General features: G+C 44.1%; 2 protein-coding genes across 2 annotated transcripts; both read right to left on the bottom strand.

Annotated features, from left to right (window-relative positions):
• Positions 1-4,989: 4,989 nt before the first annotated feature.
• On the bottom strand, positions 4,990-5,586 carry LOC132024132 (interferon alpha-1/2-like). The gene has a single exon (XM_059410132.1). It carries the CDS (start codon positions 5,584-5,586, stop codon positions 4,990-4,992), a length of 597 nt encoding a protein of 198 aa, XP_059266115.1.
• Positions 5,587-8,674: 3,088 nt separating this feature from the next.
• Positions 8,675-9,139, bottom strand: LOC132024133 (interferon tau-2-like). Its single transcript, XM_059410133.1, has one exon. The coding sequence runs from the start codon at positions 9,137-9,139 to the stop codon at positions 8,675-8,677; it is 465 nt and encodes a 154-aa protein (XP_059266116.1).
• Between the last annotated feature and the right edge of the window lie 6,890 nt (positions 9,140-16,029).

Raw genomic sequence — 16,029 nt, forward strand, 5'->3', positions numbered from 1 at the left:
TGTATAGCTCTGCTTAATAGATTAGAAAAGAAAGTGTTCATTTTACTGTATATTTAATTCAGTGTTAAGATGGACAAAAATTTCAACTGAGAACTATAGTTTAAGCTACTATTCTTTACTGGATATCTAATTACGATGAATGACTTCTCAGTTTTTTCTTACTTAAATGGAAGTATATAAGTACAATGCTAATTAAGAATTTGTAGAAAGACATAATAATATCGGTGTCCCTAGATACTGAGAATCATTCCAAATTGCTAACAGCCAATGAATTATTCAATTATTTATTGGATGTTTGTTTTTTGTGTACTGTATTTTAGTATGGCCCCAATGAGAAAATGATTTTTAACTTCACTTGCTGCTAGATACTCATCAAGTTATTCTCAAAATATTTTTCTATTTAGTACCAGATAATATTCCTGATACAATGAATAGTTTTGAAGAATTAATTATGTAGAATCTATTCGTATTTCATTTCCAAAGTCCACATCAAAACAAGGCTCAAACACCAGCAATGTCCACAAGACAACCCATGGCATGTTGAAGCCTTGTTCCCAACCCTAGAACTACTTGTTACATTGTGGGAAGCAACTGGACAGTATTCCCTCTGGTGGGGGGATGCCGTTATGTGGGAGAGACCAGGCAGCTCCAGAGCAGGGTGGACAGGAAATAGCTCACGACCATGGCGAACCTGAAACAACTCAGGACTTTCTGCTCACTTTTACTGGGAATGTATCTGCTCTATTTTTTTTTAAGGGTATTTTTGTTGAAGTTCATGGCTTATAACACTAGCAGAGTCTGTTCATTCCAGGAAAGTTTTTGTTTGTGTTTGTTTGGTGTTTCTTTGCTTGCTCTGTAGAAAAATCCCCCACCAGGGGACAGACTTCTACATACAACAAGAGCCCGTGTGCACACCTGGTCACTGTCTAGCCCACCCTGCCCCCTCGCTGGCAGCCTCCCCTGTAAAGACTGTGACGGGCCACAGAACAGCAGCCTCCTGCTCCTATCTCCTCTCTGCTCCTGCCCCTGTGACATCACTGCAGTGGGGACATTCCCTCAGGTCAGCAATAGTCACCAGGAGAAAAAAAACAATAAGGCTTCTGCTAGGAGAGTTTCGAAAAAACCTGGAAGTTTCACACAACTTGTGTTCTTCTTTGTGGCTTGGTAATTGGAAGTAAAAGGGCCAGACAGAAACCACAAAGGAAAAGGAAGCAGCTGTGTGAATGGGCAGGAGAGGCTCCTGAGGAGGGAGGGGGGAGGGGAGCTCACAGGAGGTTTCTCCACTGGGGAGAGGGAAACTCTGTGATTGGAGAGTGAAAGGATGGGATCTCGGAGGGCGTGGAGGAAGGGGACATGTGCTGTACCAGAACACATTGAGTATGCGGACATAGGCACAGTGTATATATATATACATATAACATTACTGTGTAACTAATTTCATTCAGTGGATAGGACACCTGTTTGGAATGGGTATTTTTTTTTTCACAACGATATTTTGGAGGATCAGCCCTTTGCAGTCAGTCATATGTAAAAGGCTAAGAGAAGATCACTTTTTTGGGGAAAACATAAGAATATAATCCCCATCTGTTAAACTCTCACTCAGTGGAAGATACTAGATGCTAGTATGAAATACTAGCATCTATACTAGATGAAATGTGCCACTTCATAATCAAAACAGCTCTAGGAATATTTCCACCTCACTTTACATCTGGGGAAAATGAGCTGCAGAGAGCTCAAGTGAGGTTCTCATGATCAAACAAGGAGATGGAAGCAGAATTCCAGATGCAGGGCACAGTCCTGTAGCCCATGGGATAAATTCCTGCCTGAGGTTCCTCTTGGAAAATTCTGAATCTTCCCTTCTGCCACACTTCCTGGAGATCATTCTTCCCTGGTGGCGTCCCACCTGCTCTGGCTGCCCCATCGCTGTGCCCTTGACAGGCTCCCCTTCTGCTTCTAGGCCATAAAAGTTAAAGGTTCTCTAAAGCTGTAGGGCATCTCATTCCACACTCACGTGGGATGGAAGGAAGTTCAGCACCATGCCTCGATTTCAAAATACGCAAGACACATTGCGATTTAATGTCTCCAGGACGTGCATTGTTGGAGAGTCCAGACTCACCCCAGCATCTCCAGTGGGAAGTCTGCTGTCCCCTCTTCCTGACTTCCCTCCTTCAGGCTCCTGGTCACAGATCCTCTTGGCCTCTAGCACTGTGAAGAGGTAGCCTCAGACTATTCTAGAGTGATTGCTTTCCCCCTCCCTCTGCTGGCAAAGCCAGCAGATTTCCCTCTGCTTTTCACAGGGGCAGCCTAGCAGAGATTCCAAAAGTACAACACACAAACCTGTGGGCTCCACTGACTAGGAAGGCCTAGACATTGTAACTGCCCAGTGGAAGCACACAGAGGCTCGAGCCAGGCTTCCGTAATAGTTCGAGTTCCTACCAATACCGGCTCCTGGCCAGTGTGATTGTCTGAGAGCTCCTTTTTTTCCTGGTAGCAGCGCTGAGACTGGCCCTCAGACCTCAGCTGTGAGTGGATCTAAGAAGAGTTGTTTTCTGTCTTCTTGCATTTGGGGGTTGTTGGTTTTGTTCTTGTTGCTGTAGCTGTGAGGTCAGGAAAACTGTTCCAGCTGGTTCAGTGTTGATCCAGAATCCAGAGGAGCCTACAATACGTGAACACATGAACTACTTCAGGCTAGCTCTGTCCTGCGGATGGAGGCCCTTAGAGATAATCCAACCACAATGCTGAGTAATTTAACTCAACACATTGTATGACTAAAATAGAAAGAGGAGTCCTCAGAAGGATGGAACTCATGGGCATATGACTTAGTGTTGTAGGTCAAGAATATCATTTCAAGGTCCCTTTCCTGCTTTCTTCCTTTTTATCATTTCCCTTTCCTTATGTCTTCATTTAAATAGGAAGAGATGGGTCACCTGATTTTGACTCCGACTCCTTCCCAGGCAGTCACTCTGTTTCTTCTCTCTCAGATATAAGTGGACTTGCTGAAAGCACATCTTCTATGCCAGGCCAGGCCCCTCAAACCCAGGGGAGACTCCCCCACTCCTGTCACGGGTACCACACAGGTGTCTGGATTCTGGCTGCCTCTGAGGCCCTGCGTGGAGTTTCCCCAGCAGGGATGGGCTCAGGCTTCAAATACGGTGCCTGGTGAGGAAGAGGGTGAAGGCCAGCTGGAGCATCTCATGGGGGACTTAGGAGGCCCCGGTTTCCTGGAACTGGTGGCCATGCACCATGTCCCAGAGGAGTTGTCCCTGGGTCAGGGAAGGAACAGATGCTCCTTCTTGTGTCAGCAGCAGCAGGTCTTCCTGTGAAGCTGCCCGGGGCCAGGAGGCAGCTCATAGCCCAGAGCTGAGATGCTGCCAAGGGGAACCAGCAGGATCCCCACAGAGGGGCTGGGCGCTGCACCTGAGGGCTTCTGGTGCCCTGGAGAAACAGTGGGGTGAGCCCTGGCCCCCAATTCATCTTCAGTTCTTTCTATTCATGAGTCTTCAATAGAACAGGGTAGTTTGATTTACAGAATGTTCCTGTACACTTTTCATCCCCTTTCTTTTTTGTTTGCTTTTCTTTATATGCTTTACATGGCTTAGAAGACATCACCCATTTCAATTATTTTTTTCATTTTTTTATCAAGTTTAAATTTGTCCAAAGAAGGTAAATCTCTCAAAACTATTTTGTTTCTATAATCACTAACTTCTCTTCTGTTCTTCACCCTTCCTCCTCCTCCAGTATGGTTTCTGGTGAGTAATTCAGTCAAAACAGCTCATACCCAGGGACACAAACCGTCTACTTCCTGGCTTTATGGACCCTCTCCATGCACCCTTTGCAATGATGCAATTCCTTGAAGCCTTTCTTGGCTTTGAAAGAGACTCTTAACCAATATTCGCTCTTATCCTACTGCCTTAGGACCATTCCACCTTTGTTTGCAGTGTGGCTCTTTGCTACCCTGACCAGTGGTGGTTTGAGGCATCACTTTTAAATCCTTCTCTCATTTTACACTCTTTTCCCAGGCGACCATTTCCCTTGCTGGGCTTTAAGTGAATGGAATTGTTTGTAAATGGCAGATTCAAAGATTCATTTTGTAAAGGATATTGGCACTTGGATGGCTACCAGCGTGATGTGGAAGGTGGCTAGTGCTTTTGATTCTATTTCCTGACCTGTCTGCTTCCTTTTCTACTTTCAGAATTCCCATATTCTTTTCTTCTCCTTCTACCCTTTAGTATAACTGGTATTAATTCACTATGATTACTGCTTGGAGGTTGTTTTTTCTACAAAACTAAACGACACAGACGGGGATTGGATTTGTTACATCTGTCTTTATCCTGAGGACAACATACAAACTGACTTCCAGGAAGTGTGTGGTATTATTTCTAATGTGAATCACGAAATACTGAGTTGCACCATCTGTTCTTTCTTCACATTGTAATCACACTTGTTTCCTCTTTCTTTTTTTATGATTTTCTTTATTTATATGAGAGGGGGAGAGAGTGCACCCAAGTGAGAGCACAAGAGAAGGGGGAGGGAGAAGCAGACTCTGAACTGAGCCAGGAGGCTGAGCAGATCTAATCTGAGGCTGGTGAGATCGTGACCTGAGCAGAAGGCAGCCACTTAACCAATTGAACCACCCAGGTTCCCCTTCTCTTTCAATAAGAAACAAGTACAAATAAAAGAAATTTTCTACAAAAACATTTAAGGAACAAAAATTTAATAGATGTATAGCATGTATATTTGTATTGCCACAAAGTGAAAATGTGCCTGTATTATACAGAGAAAAATAATTTGAATCTTATAGTGAAATAGTTAAATAGGCAGGTCAGCATGATCATCTGAAAGTCACAGGAGCTTGTACCGTTCACGTGATGTTGCTTAGTACTGCTGAGAACATGTGACAGATGGATTCCACTCATGCCATGACAACAGCAGAAATGAGTGACTTTGACACTCCAGACAGCAGAACTGTGGAAAGTCTGATATTATTAGTTAGAGGGAATCATTTCCATGTTGAACTGGGTCTCCTTGCTTGCTCTTTAATCTTTCTTGCAAGATCATTGATGCATACAAGGGTTTCATGATCTCTGCTCGGACTATCTCCCAGGCACAAGGGCTGTATTGCTTCTCTTGCAGATAGAGGGAGATTCTCTGGAAGTAGTTCCTCAGGATGGAGTCCCCATTCACCAGGGCCATCTCTTCCACCCCTGCCTCCTGCATGAGACAGGCTTGTAGGTCATTCACCTGCTGATAAATTCCTGAGCACAATTCCTCCAGGAGGGTCGTGTTCCAAGGAGCAGGTGAGGCCTCTGTGCAGAAGAGGTGGAAGATATTCTGCTTCGTCACATGGACGACAGAGAGGGCTTGAGCCTTCTGCAGCTGCTTGCTGTGAAATACCTTCTTGGGAAAGGCAAAGTCATTTATGTACTTGTCACAAAAGATAAGGGAGATTCTCTTCATTTGTCGCAGGAGCATCAAGGCCCTCCAGTTCAGCACGCTGTGGTCCCGAGGCAGGTCACATCCCAGAGAGCCGAGGGAGTGGCAGCTGAGCACCACCAGGGCCACCAAGAAGGAGCAGGGCAGGGCCATGGGAGATCCTACAGATGCTGTTGGCCTGGCTGGGGTGGGCACGTCTGGGAACCGTGGTTCTAGCTTCTCTGAACATCTTCTCTTGTGCAGGTGGCTTAAGTAGGGGACACAGGAGTTTTCAATTTCTGAACATTTCCCTTACTTTCTACTTCTCTTTTGGCTATCCTTTCTTCACCTTCTACTGGCTTAGAGCACTGTTTCCTAACTCTATGTACATATTTTTCATGATTTCCCTTGCCTCCAGAGTCTCCTCTGATGTTTTTTAATTGAACCTTCTAGAGAAATTAATAATACAGTATTAATTAATGGGTACAGTATTAATGGATACATATTTATACAGTTATGTACAGTACTTATATCTGAGCTTTGTACATACAAAAGAAAGTGTCAAGTTACTCTTTTTATTCTTAATTCAATGCAGGGTCAAGAATGACTAATAATTTTAAGCTTAGTGTCAAATTTTAAGGCTATTGATGTTTAACAGTATAATTAAATTTGATGAGTGACCTATAATATATTTATTTATATAATTTGTAATTTACATAGCACACATGCAAGTTAACAATTTCTACAAAGACATAATAATTAATTCATATATTTAAATATTTAAACCATTCCAAGTTCCTAACAACATTTGAAAACTTAAATTATTTAGTTACACATTTTTAGTGTACTGAATTTGAATGTTCCCTCAGCTGAGAAAATAAATTATATAACTTCACATGCTACTAGTTACTTATCAAGGTATTTTCAAAATATATTTTCTGTTTAGCTCTATCTATAATTACTGATGTACTGAATACATTTTGTAGAATTCAGTAATAAATTGTAATCTATTTGTATTTAATTCCAAAAGACCACATCACATCAAGGCTCAGACAGAAAAAAACATCCGCAAGACAGCCAATGGCAGCTCACGAGTAAGCAAAGATCACCTGTCCCGGGGTGCCCTTGAGATCCAGAGAAAGTCCTCCAGTCAGAGCAACATGTTAGCCCCAGGTCTGTTGCACTCTCTGCAGACATTTCATGTATCTTCCACAAATTCCATGTCCATGCTTCTTGTGTGATACCCAAGAAAACCCAATGAGAGGATAAAAATACTAAGGAAGCAGGTTTTGTTAGACTGTTCCAAGTTTGAGCTTTGAGAGCCACAGACCACTGTGATATTGAAGATTTGTTCACAGCCCTAAGAACTATCTGTTACACCCTTGGAAGAACTGTTCTGTCTGGTGGGGGAATGTTGATTTCAAGGAACACTATGCAAATACAGAACCAGGGAACCTGCGAAAAGTTTGGATATCTTATACTCAGTTTTGCTGTGAAACTAACTGCTCTTTAGAAAATATCCCTCTTGTAGGGATGCCTGGGTGGTCAGTCGATGAAGCTTACATCTCCGGGTTTAGGTTCAGGTCAGGATCTTCTGTGTCAAAGGATCCAGCCCTGCCTGGAGTCCCAAGTGGGGTTCCACACTCAGTAGGGAGTCAGCTTGAAAATTCCTTTCCTCTGCCCCTCTCCTCTATACCACATGCTCTCTTTGTCTCTCTAAAATAACTCAATTTGGGGCACCTGGGTGTCTCAGCTGATGACACGTCTGCCTTCGGCTTGGGTCATGATCCCAGGATCCTGGGATAGAGTTCCACATCCAGCTCCCTGCTCACTGGGGAGTCTGCTTCTCCCTCTCCCTCTACCCATCCTCCAGGCTCTTGTTCTCTCTCTCTCTCTCTCTCAGTCTCTAGCACTCTCTCCCTCTCAAATAAATAAATAAATAAAATCTTTTAAAAAACAAAACCACTTGTTTAAGAAAATAAAATAAATCTTTTTTTAAAAAAAATTATGTTTTCTGAAAAACAGATAAAAGCTAGTGGAAGTGGCTTATTACACTAACAGAGTCAGTTCCTTGTTAGAGCATTTTTGTTTGATTATTTTTCACCTCTGGAGAAAAATGACCTTCCAGGGATAGTTATATGCAGAGAGCACAAGCAGGTCTCCAGACTTGGTCACTGTCTTAGTCCATCTTGGGCAGGAGGTAACACTCTTCCTTTGCAAATAATTTGACAGGCTACAGAATAAAATACTCCTATTTTCTATTTTGATTTAACTATAGCCACTGTTACATCACTGTATCAGGGACATTCCCTCATATCCAGAAATAGTCACCAGAAGAAAAAGAAGAGAACAAGGCCTCTTCTAGAACAGTTTTCAAAAAGTCTAGAACTTTCACACAAGTCTTGGTTTTAGTTGGTGGCTTTGTACTTGGGAGTAAAAGTATCAGACAGAAACGACAAGAGAATCTATTTATTTTAAGATTTTGTTTACTTACTGGACAGAGGGAGAGAGAAAGAGGACACAAAAAGGGAGGGTGGCAAAGGGAGAAACAGTCTCCATGCTGAGAAGGAGTCAGACCCCAGGCTCCATCCCAGAACCCTGGGGTCATGAGCTGAGCCAAAGGCAGATGCTAAAACAACTGAGCTACGCAGGTGCCCCAAGAGAATCAATTTTAAATTCTTTTCTATTCCATACTCTCTTCCCTTGTGACCACTTACAATCCTGGGCTTTAATTTGATAGACTTGCTTGCAAATGGCAAGCAATATATTTTATATATTCTAAGGAATATATATATATATGTTCTAAAGAATATTTTTTCTAAGTATATTTTCTAAAGAATATTGGCATCAGATGTCTACCAGTCAACTGTGGGAGATACCTACTGCTTTTGTTTTTCCAGAGTCCGCTGAGAGATTCCATTTCCTCCCTTTTATCCTTACCCCATTTAAAATAACTGATGTTAATTAAATGAGATTGCTTGGAAGTTGGTTTTTCTACAGAACTCAATAATACAGGCAAAGGATTGGATTTGTTATATCTCCCTCTGCTCTGACCACAATATGTACAGTGGCTTGGAGAAAGTCTTTTTTTTTTTTTTTACTTAAAATGTGAATAATGTAATAATGAGTGAGCTGTACCATTCATTTTTCATCAGATGATCATCAAAATTGATTCCTCTTTCACTAAGAAACAGATATAATACTCGTTCTACAGAAAATGTAATGAAAAACTAAAAAACGAAATATAAAAATTTTTTCTGCTCTATTTCACAAAGTGTTTTAGAGGGCTCAGCAAACTTTCTCTTATCACTTTCTCCTGTACTTGTGGATTGTGAAAGGAGGAAAAAGGCCTCTCCATTTCCGCTCTGACAACCTCCCCGGCACAGCAGCTGTGTTTCTTCTCCTTCAGATAGAGATGGATGCTTTGGAAATCCTTCCGGACCACGATCCCCAGACACAGACAGACAGGGTTGTCTTCTTCCCTGGGCTTCCGGTGTCCCAGGCAGCGATGAAGGCTGGAGAGGAGGTCATGGAGGGCGGCGTGGCTCCAGGCAGCCTGGCTGTGGTCTGCGCTGAAGAGGTTGAAGACCTGTGGGAGCATCTGGTGGTGGAAACAGGTGCTTTGTGTCTTCTGGATTTGGGTGATGGTCCGTCTTTCCCAAGGAACTCTGAGGCAAGTTCTGTCCTTCAGGCAGGTGTGAGAGGGGACACTTTTCAGCTGTCTCATAGTATGAGGATGTCGTGCGCTCTGGGCTATGGGCTATGGATGCGCAGTCGGGGAGCAGACAGGGGTGCAGCAGAGCTGGGCTCTTGCCACTAGCCGAGACAGGTGGGCCATGGAGGAGTTCGGTGATTGTCCAGGAGGCCACGAGGAGGTGCGCGGGGTCAGTTCCCGCCCCTGTTGGTGGCCCAGGGCTGACTTAGCCGTCAGACACCAGCTCCCTGCCGCTTTCATAGTCCGCATAAACCCGGCCTTTCCGCGGCCCTTCTGGCTGAGCGGCTGTGGAGCGCTTTCGCTTCGGGCATTTTCAGCCAGGAGGGCGTCCTGCACCTTGCAGTTAATGGGCGCGGCCCTGAGACCTGGGCTCTGCTTCTGCGCAGAAACTGCAGCCAGATCATGATCACCAAAAACCTGTTTCCTAAAGGATTTGAGACTCGGAACGGGGGCGTGTTCAGTGGCATTTGCAGCTTCGGGGTGTGTGTGTGCCGGACGCTGTGGCCGCGACCTGCTCCTAGCAGGACGGGAGGCAGGACACAGGGCAGGACGATGGGAAGGTGGGGCGATGGGACGTTGGGGCAATGGAACGATGGTGTAGGGAGGACAGTGTGACCGGACGATGATTCTGTTAGGCGATGATGGCCATAGGATGTGGGTGAGGGAGCAGATGGGCCAATGGGAGGATGGGGCGATGGGGCGATGAGGGGAGGGGGAGATGGGGTGATAAGGTAATGGGTTGATGGGGCTTTGAAAAGTAGGATGACAGGACGATGTGACGTTAGGATGATGGGAAGAGGGCACAAGGGGTGATGGGACAGACTATGGGGTGAAGGGGCAACAGTGTGACAGGGACACTTGATGACAGGGCGACGTCGACAGGTGGATGGGTCAGTTGGACGCTGAGATGACAGGACAGCAAGGGGGCGAATGGCTGATGGGGCTTTGGAGTGATGGGGCCCTGAGGTAGCTGGGTGGCAATATGATGGGATGAGGGAGTGATGGCGGAACAAGACGACAGCATAATGAGATGATGGGGCGAAGGGACGAGAGCACAGGACGCTTTGGGACTTTGGGCCCATGCAAGGAAGCAGTGTTGGGAGGCAGGACATGGGACAATGGGGCGACTGGGGGAAGGGAAGACAGGACAGTGGGATGATGGGGCAATGAGATGATGCCCGGATGGGACGATGGGGTGAGGGGATGATGGGATGGGAGCTAGGAAAATGAGAAGATAGAGGGGAGACGGGTCGATGGCATGATGGGCGATGGTCATGGTGGAGGGAGAATGGTGGAGGAGAAGGCTGGATGATGAGCGCTGGGGGGATGGGGCATTGCCACCACGGGAGGATGGAGCAGTCTGCCGACGGGATGATGAGACAATGTAACCATGGGATGATGGGGCTCTGGGAAGATTGGATTGGGGTGACGGGACTAAGGAACAATGGGGCAAAGGGACAGGGGGCAATGTGTGATGGGATATGGCACAAATGGGTGACAGGATGATGGGACAATGGGACGGTGGGACAGTGGGAAGATGGGATGATGGGGAGAAGAAATGATGGCTCCTCTGGGCGATGGGGAAATAGGGCAACAGGGCAATGGAGACAATGGGAGCTTGGGTCAGTGGGAGGATAGGATGCACCTGGACCACAGGGAGGACACATTCCACAGAGCCAGTTGCCTGCCACCATCGTCTGGAAGGAAGTCATGTGCCCACAATGCGCTATCCTGACTTGTAGACCGACTTGTCTGAGGGACAGTAGGGCAGCCAGGGGAACAGGACTGCAGCCTGCAAATGAAGAATATCAACACTCGTACAGCATTGCAGTCCACTTGATCAGCATGAAATATTTCACAATACGTATTACATTAAAATGTTAGACAAAATATTAAAATATTTTCATATTAAAAATATTCCAACTCAGAATATTTTTGACACTTTTTTTAAATGGAAGCGAAACATTTTATTTACACCAAAACAACAATAGAATAACTTTGCTTTCCTACATTTGATGAAAGTTAAGTCAATCATGCATTCCATATTTCTCCCTTACTTGTTTGCAGTGGACAGGACTACAGGTTGGACAATTTCTTGCCACTCTATGACAATCTAAAATATAATTGATATTAAACTTCTGGTTACTGAGCAGTATTTCACATTCAAAATATTCAAATTAAAAATTCATACAAATACACACCAATTATAGTAAAGGAAGAACATCCTTATACATCTTTCACAATGCTAAAAATAATTGGAAATTTAAATCATTTCCTTAACATGTCTACTTAGATCTTAACTTTCCATTTTGCTTCATCTCAGAAAATAGTTTTAAACTTCACTAACTGCTAGACATTCACCTAGCTAGTGTCAACATTTTTTTTCCATTTCAGCAGTTAACATAATTATAATGGGCTGAGTCACTTTATCTCCAAAAATAATAAAATGGAAACCATTTGCATTTAACTCCTAAAGCCCAGGTGACACATAAGCAACATCCACAGACAACCAATGGCAGGTCAACGGGGCAATGAAGGGACAGGACAATAGGCAGTGGGAAGATGGGAAGCTGGCATGATTGGGGGATGTGGAGGGACAATGGGAGGATCAGATACAGGGTGGGAAATGGGACCCCAGGGAGGTGGGGGCATGGGGCGACAGGTAATGGGACACTGGAGCAACGAATGATGGGATGATGGGACATTGGAGTGATGGGGCACCAGGGCATGGGTGATGAGGAGACTTGATGATGAGGCAACTGGAAGGTGGGTCCACGGGGAAAGGGACAGCAGGATGATGGGGATCTGAGACAGTGGGGCGTTGTGGGGACTGGCTGACAGAATGACAGGACAATGGGGCTATGACACAATGGGGTGATGGGACGATGGGGTGATGAGGCAACACCATACCAGGAGGATGGGGCGACAGGGCCAAGGCATAAGGGTCGATGGGAGAATGAGGAGTTGAGGGGATGATGGCCAATGGGTTGATGTGGTGACAGGGCGAAGAGAGACCGGATGACAGGCCTCGCCTGGACAGCAGGGAGGACACAGTGGACAGAGCCACGCACAGCCAGCCTAGCCTCCTGCGCGTCGTCGCTGAAAGGAAGTTGTGTATCCACCCCACACTGAGGCCAGTTTGCTGGCGAGACAGTGGGGGACCCGGCAGGACAGGATTGCAGACTGCAGAGGAGGAACCTGAAGACTCCAACAGCGTTCCAGTCAACGTGGTCCACATGACATATTAGACAGCAGATATTAAGTGAAAATGTAAAACATAAAACCTCAAAACTTCTCATATTGAAAATATTCAAGCTCATAGTAGTGTAGTCAACTACTTCAACTGAATTGAAGGTCTGTTTTATTTACATCGAAACAACAGTTGAGGGACAGCTCAGTGACTGTCTGTTGAGCGTCTGCCTTCAGCTCAGGTCCTGGGATGGAACCCCACATAGGGCTCCCTTCTCCGTGGGGAGCCTGCTTCTCCCTCTCCCGCTGCCACTTTGTGCTCTGCTTGTGCTCTTTCTCTCTCTCTCTCTCTCACACACAAACAACAGAAATCGTGAAAAAATAACAATCATTGAATATGACTTTTCTACCATTGATGAAAACGAACTTGATGGTCTCTTGAAGATTACTTCTTTCCTTCTTTTCAGTTGAATGATCTTTATCTTTGACAATGCTTGGGTCTCCGTGACAATGTTAATATTTATTTAACTTCTGGTTAAATAGTTCTGAACTAGTTGGGACGTTGAATCTGTATATGCAGAGAGGAGTGTGGCACCTAGTAAAGAATTTTGAGGAACATCAAAATGCCCCCAATGTGAGAAAGAGTATCACTAAAAGAAAGAGAGGAGGAGCAGCAGAAAAGCAGAAGCTAGTTGGAGGTCAGCCTTGGACATGGACAATGTGCTCAGAAGGGTCAGATGTTTATGAAATATCAGCCAAGGGGACTGACAGCTATCTCTGACCTCATTAAGGTGTAGTTTCTTAGAAACCTTGGCTGAGCAGTTTCAGGAGAACTGGGAGCCTGAAGCCACATTCCGGTGAATTCAGGAAGACCTGATGTTAAGTAGGAACAGACATGACAGAGAACGTCAAAACGTTTGGTTATGAACAGAATGACAGAAGCAAGATAAAGCCTATGGTGGTTGTAGGACTGAGGATAAAGAAGATTGAGAATTTAGCACATTTGATGTTCAGTTCTTTCGAAGGGAATAAGAAAATGTGAGACTGAAGAGAGACAGTCCCTGATTAGTCCTAAGCATCTTGCTAGAATCTTCTATACTTATGCATCAAGGGAATCTCTCCCCAAAGCTAAGTCTTCTGGAATGGTCCCTCTCTTTGGTGTCAGAGGTTTTGCACCAGGGGGCAGTGCACCAGAGGTCTGGGATGAGGAAGAGGGATGCTCTTTCACAAAGAGATGGAAGGTGTACATGTGAGTAAGGAAGTAGGAATGCACACGGGCCGAACTTCCGTTTCTCAGGCAGATCAGCTTTATGGAAGCACTTTCGTCAGTGTTGAAGATGTTAAAAATTGGCTGCATGCACAGTTTAAATAAACTTTGAACCCTTCTTAAAAGTACCGAAATGGATCATCTTCTGAATATTTTAAAAATACAACTGTTTGGCATGGGGAAAACAGAATTTTTCCAGTCATGTCAATGAGGACTTTTGTGTAATTGGGGGCTAGGAGTTCATATTTATCACATGAATTAGTAAAGTCCGACAGCAAATTAGGATAAATTTTTCCTTGATACCTATCACAGTGACATGTTGAGTAAGTCTTTATATGCATAAACATTTATCATAATTGTAAACATAAAGAAACACCTTGTGCTAAAAAATAGATCTTTAGATCAGCATCTAAAAATCAAAAAGTATAAAGTGTTAAATCATAAAACGTTTAAACTTTTAATGAGTCTGGATTCACCAGTAAATCCTTTCTTTCTAAGCTGATACATTCACTGTGGATTTACTAAGAAACCATGCAAAATAGGGGCACCTGGGCGGCTCAGTGGGTTAAAGCCTCTGCCTTCAGCTCAGGTCATGATCCCAGGGTCCTGGGATGGAGCACTGCATTGGGTTCTCTGCTCAGCGGGGAGCCTGCTTCCTCCCCTCTCTCTGCTTGCCTCTCTGCCTACTTGTGATCTCTGTCAAATAAATAAATAAATAAATAAATAAATAAATAAATAAATCTTTAAAGGAAAAAGAAAGAAAGAAAGAAACAATGCAAAATAGCCTACTGCTTTGAGAATATTTTCCACAGGCAGATAACATTGAAAAGAAATCATATCCTCCTGCTGCCCTTTCAAGAAGAGCAGGAAAATAAATAAAATGGCCCTGGAATCAATTCAGTTTTTCTTCATTAGCAAGTTGACAGGAAAATTCAGGAATTAGGGCAAAGGTTTTTGACCCTGGAGATACTGAAAGGCATTGATGGTCCCTGGCACATGATATCCAGCAAGTGGCTAATTTCACTGCTCTCCTTCTTACTGGTTAGTGAATAAAGGAATGGTTGGTGCAAATATTTAGAGCAGGCCATGGTTAGTGAACAACTGGTATGGCCTCCAACATTTTTTCAAAACCTGAAGAATAAAAATTATTTTAAAGTTGTATTTGAGACAATCTGCTTAGGGCGGGGTGGGGAGCCAAACACCAGCATCCAGCATTAACTTCTGGTTCCTGAGCAGACTTCCTGGCAGCCTACTTTTTGCTGTTTCCTTTCTCATTATTCCCATTCTCATTATTACTCAAGCCTTTTAGACTGGGCCATCATTCCCCTTCTTTCTTGGATTCAGCATCTACCTTTTCCCCTGTGAGCACAGATATCAGGTCTTTTTTAAATGAAAGTTAAATAGTTATACATGAGTGCTTCATCTCTGTCAGTATGATTGGAACTAGAAATATGTAGGCTCAATCTCAACTAGTATGTTGGCAGTGCTAAGTGAGTGATGCCCCCAGTCTTAGTGCAGGCTGCTTAACTACCAAAGACTCTGTCTTATAAACAACAAAAATGTATTTGTCAGGATCCTGGAGGCTGGCAGTCTAAGATCGGGGTGTCAGCTTGTTCAGCTCTGGGTTGCAGATGGTTAACTTCTCTTTGTAGCCTCACCTGGTAGAGAGCAGAAAGGGGAAGCAAACTATCTTGCGACTCATAAAGGCATTGATTGCATTCAGGAGACCTCCTCCCTATACACTCACCTAATCCCAATTATCTCCCCAATACTACATCTCCTCGTATCATTTCACGGAGGAGTAGGGTTTCAACATGAATTTTGGGTACACACATTCAATCCAGAACACCCTGATAAGAAGATCCCCAAATATCGTGGGTATGACAAAGTTTTATTAGAATCATTTTTTAGTTTCCACATTCACTTGGGATGAAAAATGCATTTTTTGAGGCTTACTTCATTTGTTTATGGCATGTTAATCCTAATTGTTGACTCATTATATGTTACCATGCTACTCTTTGATGATGATCCTAAAGGAGCTACCAAATTCCATAGAGTTTATCAAAGACTTTATCAAGACTGATGTTGTTGATGATAGCAACTACAAATACTTTGCCCTTGTAAGGGACCCATTCAATCCTTTCAATGTAGTTGTGAATACTATTGTGTCCAAACAGCACCTCCTAAGAGTTTAGATAAAATAGAACAACCTAATAAGCCAATGCCAAATCCAGGTTTAAAAACCTGCTGTCTCAGATTCCAAACTCCATCTCCTCACCCACAGCATTAGATGTCTGTGCAAACTGCATGTAGTGAATTGCATGTATTTTCTCGAAAGCCTAGGCTTCTTACACATCGGTGTTCCTTTATTATCTCCTACCTCACTGATTACAAATTCTCTGTGTCGTCATTAATTCGTCTTCAACCTCTGAATGTGTTCATGCAT

This window comes from Mustela nigripes, chromosome 9, assembly GCF_022355385.1.
Source record: "Mustela nigripes isolate SB6536 chromosome 9, MUSNIG.SB6536, whole genome shotgun sequence".
In the NCBI taxonomy this organism is placed as follows: Eukaryota; Metazoa; Chordata; class Mammalia; order Carnivora; family Mustelidae; genus Mustela; species Mustela nigripes.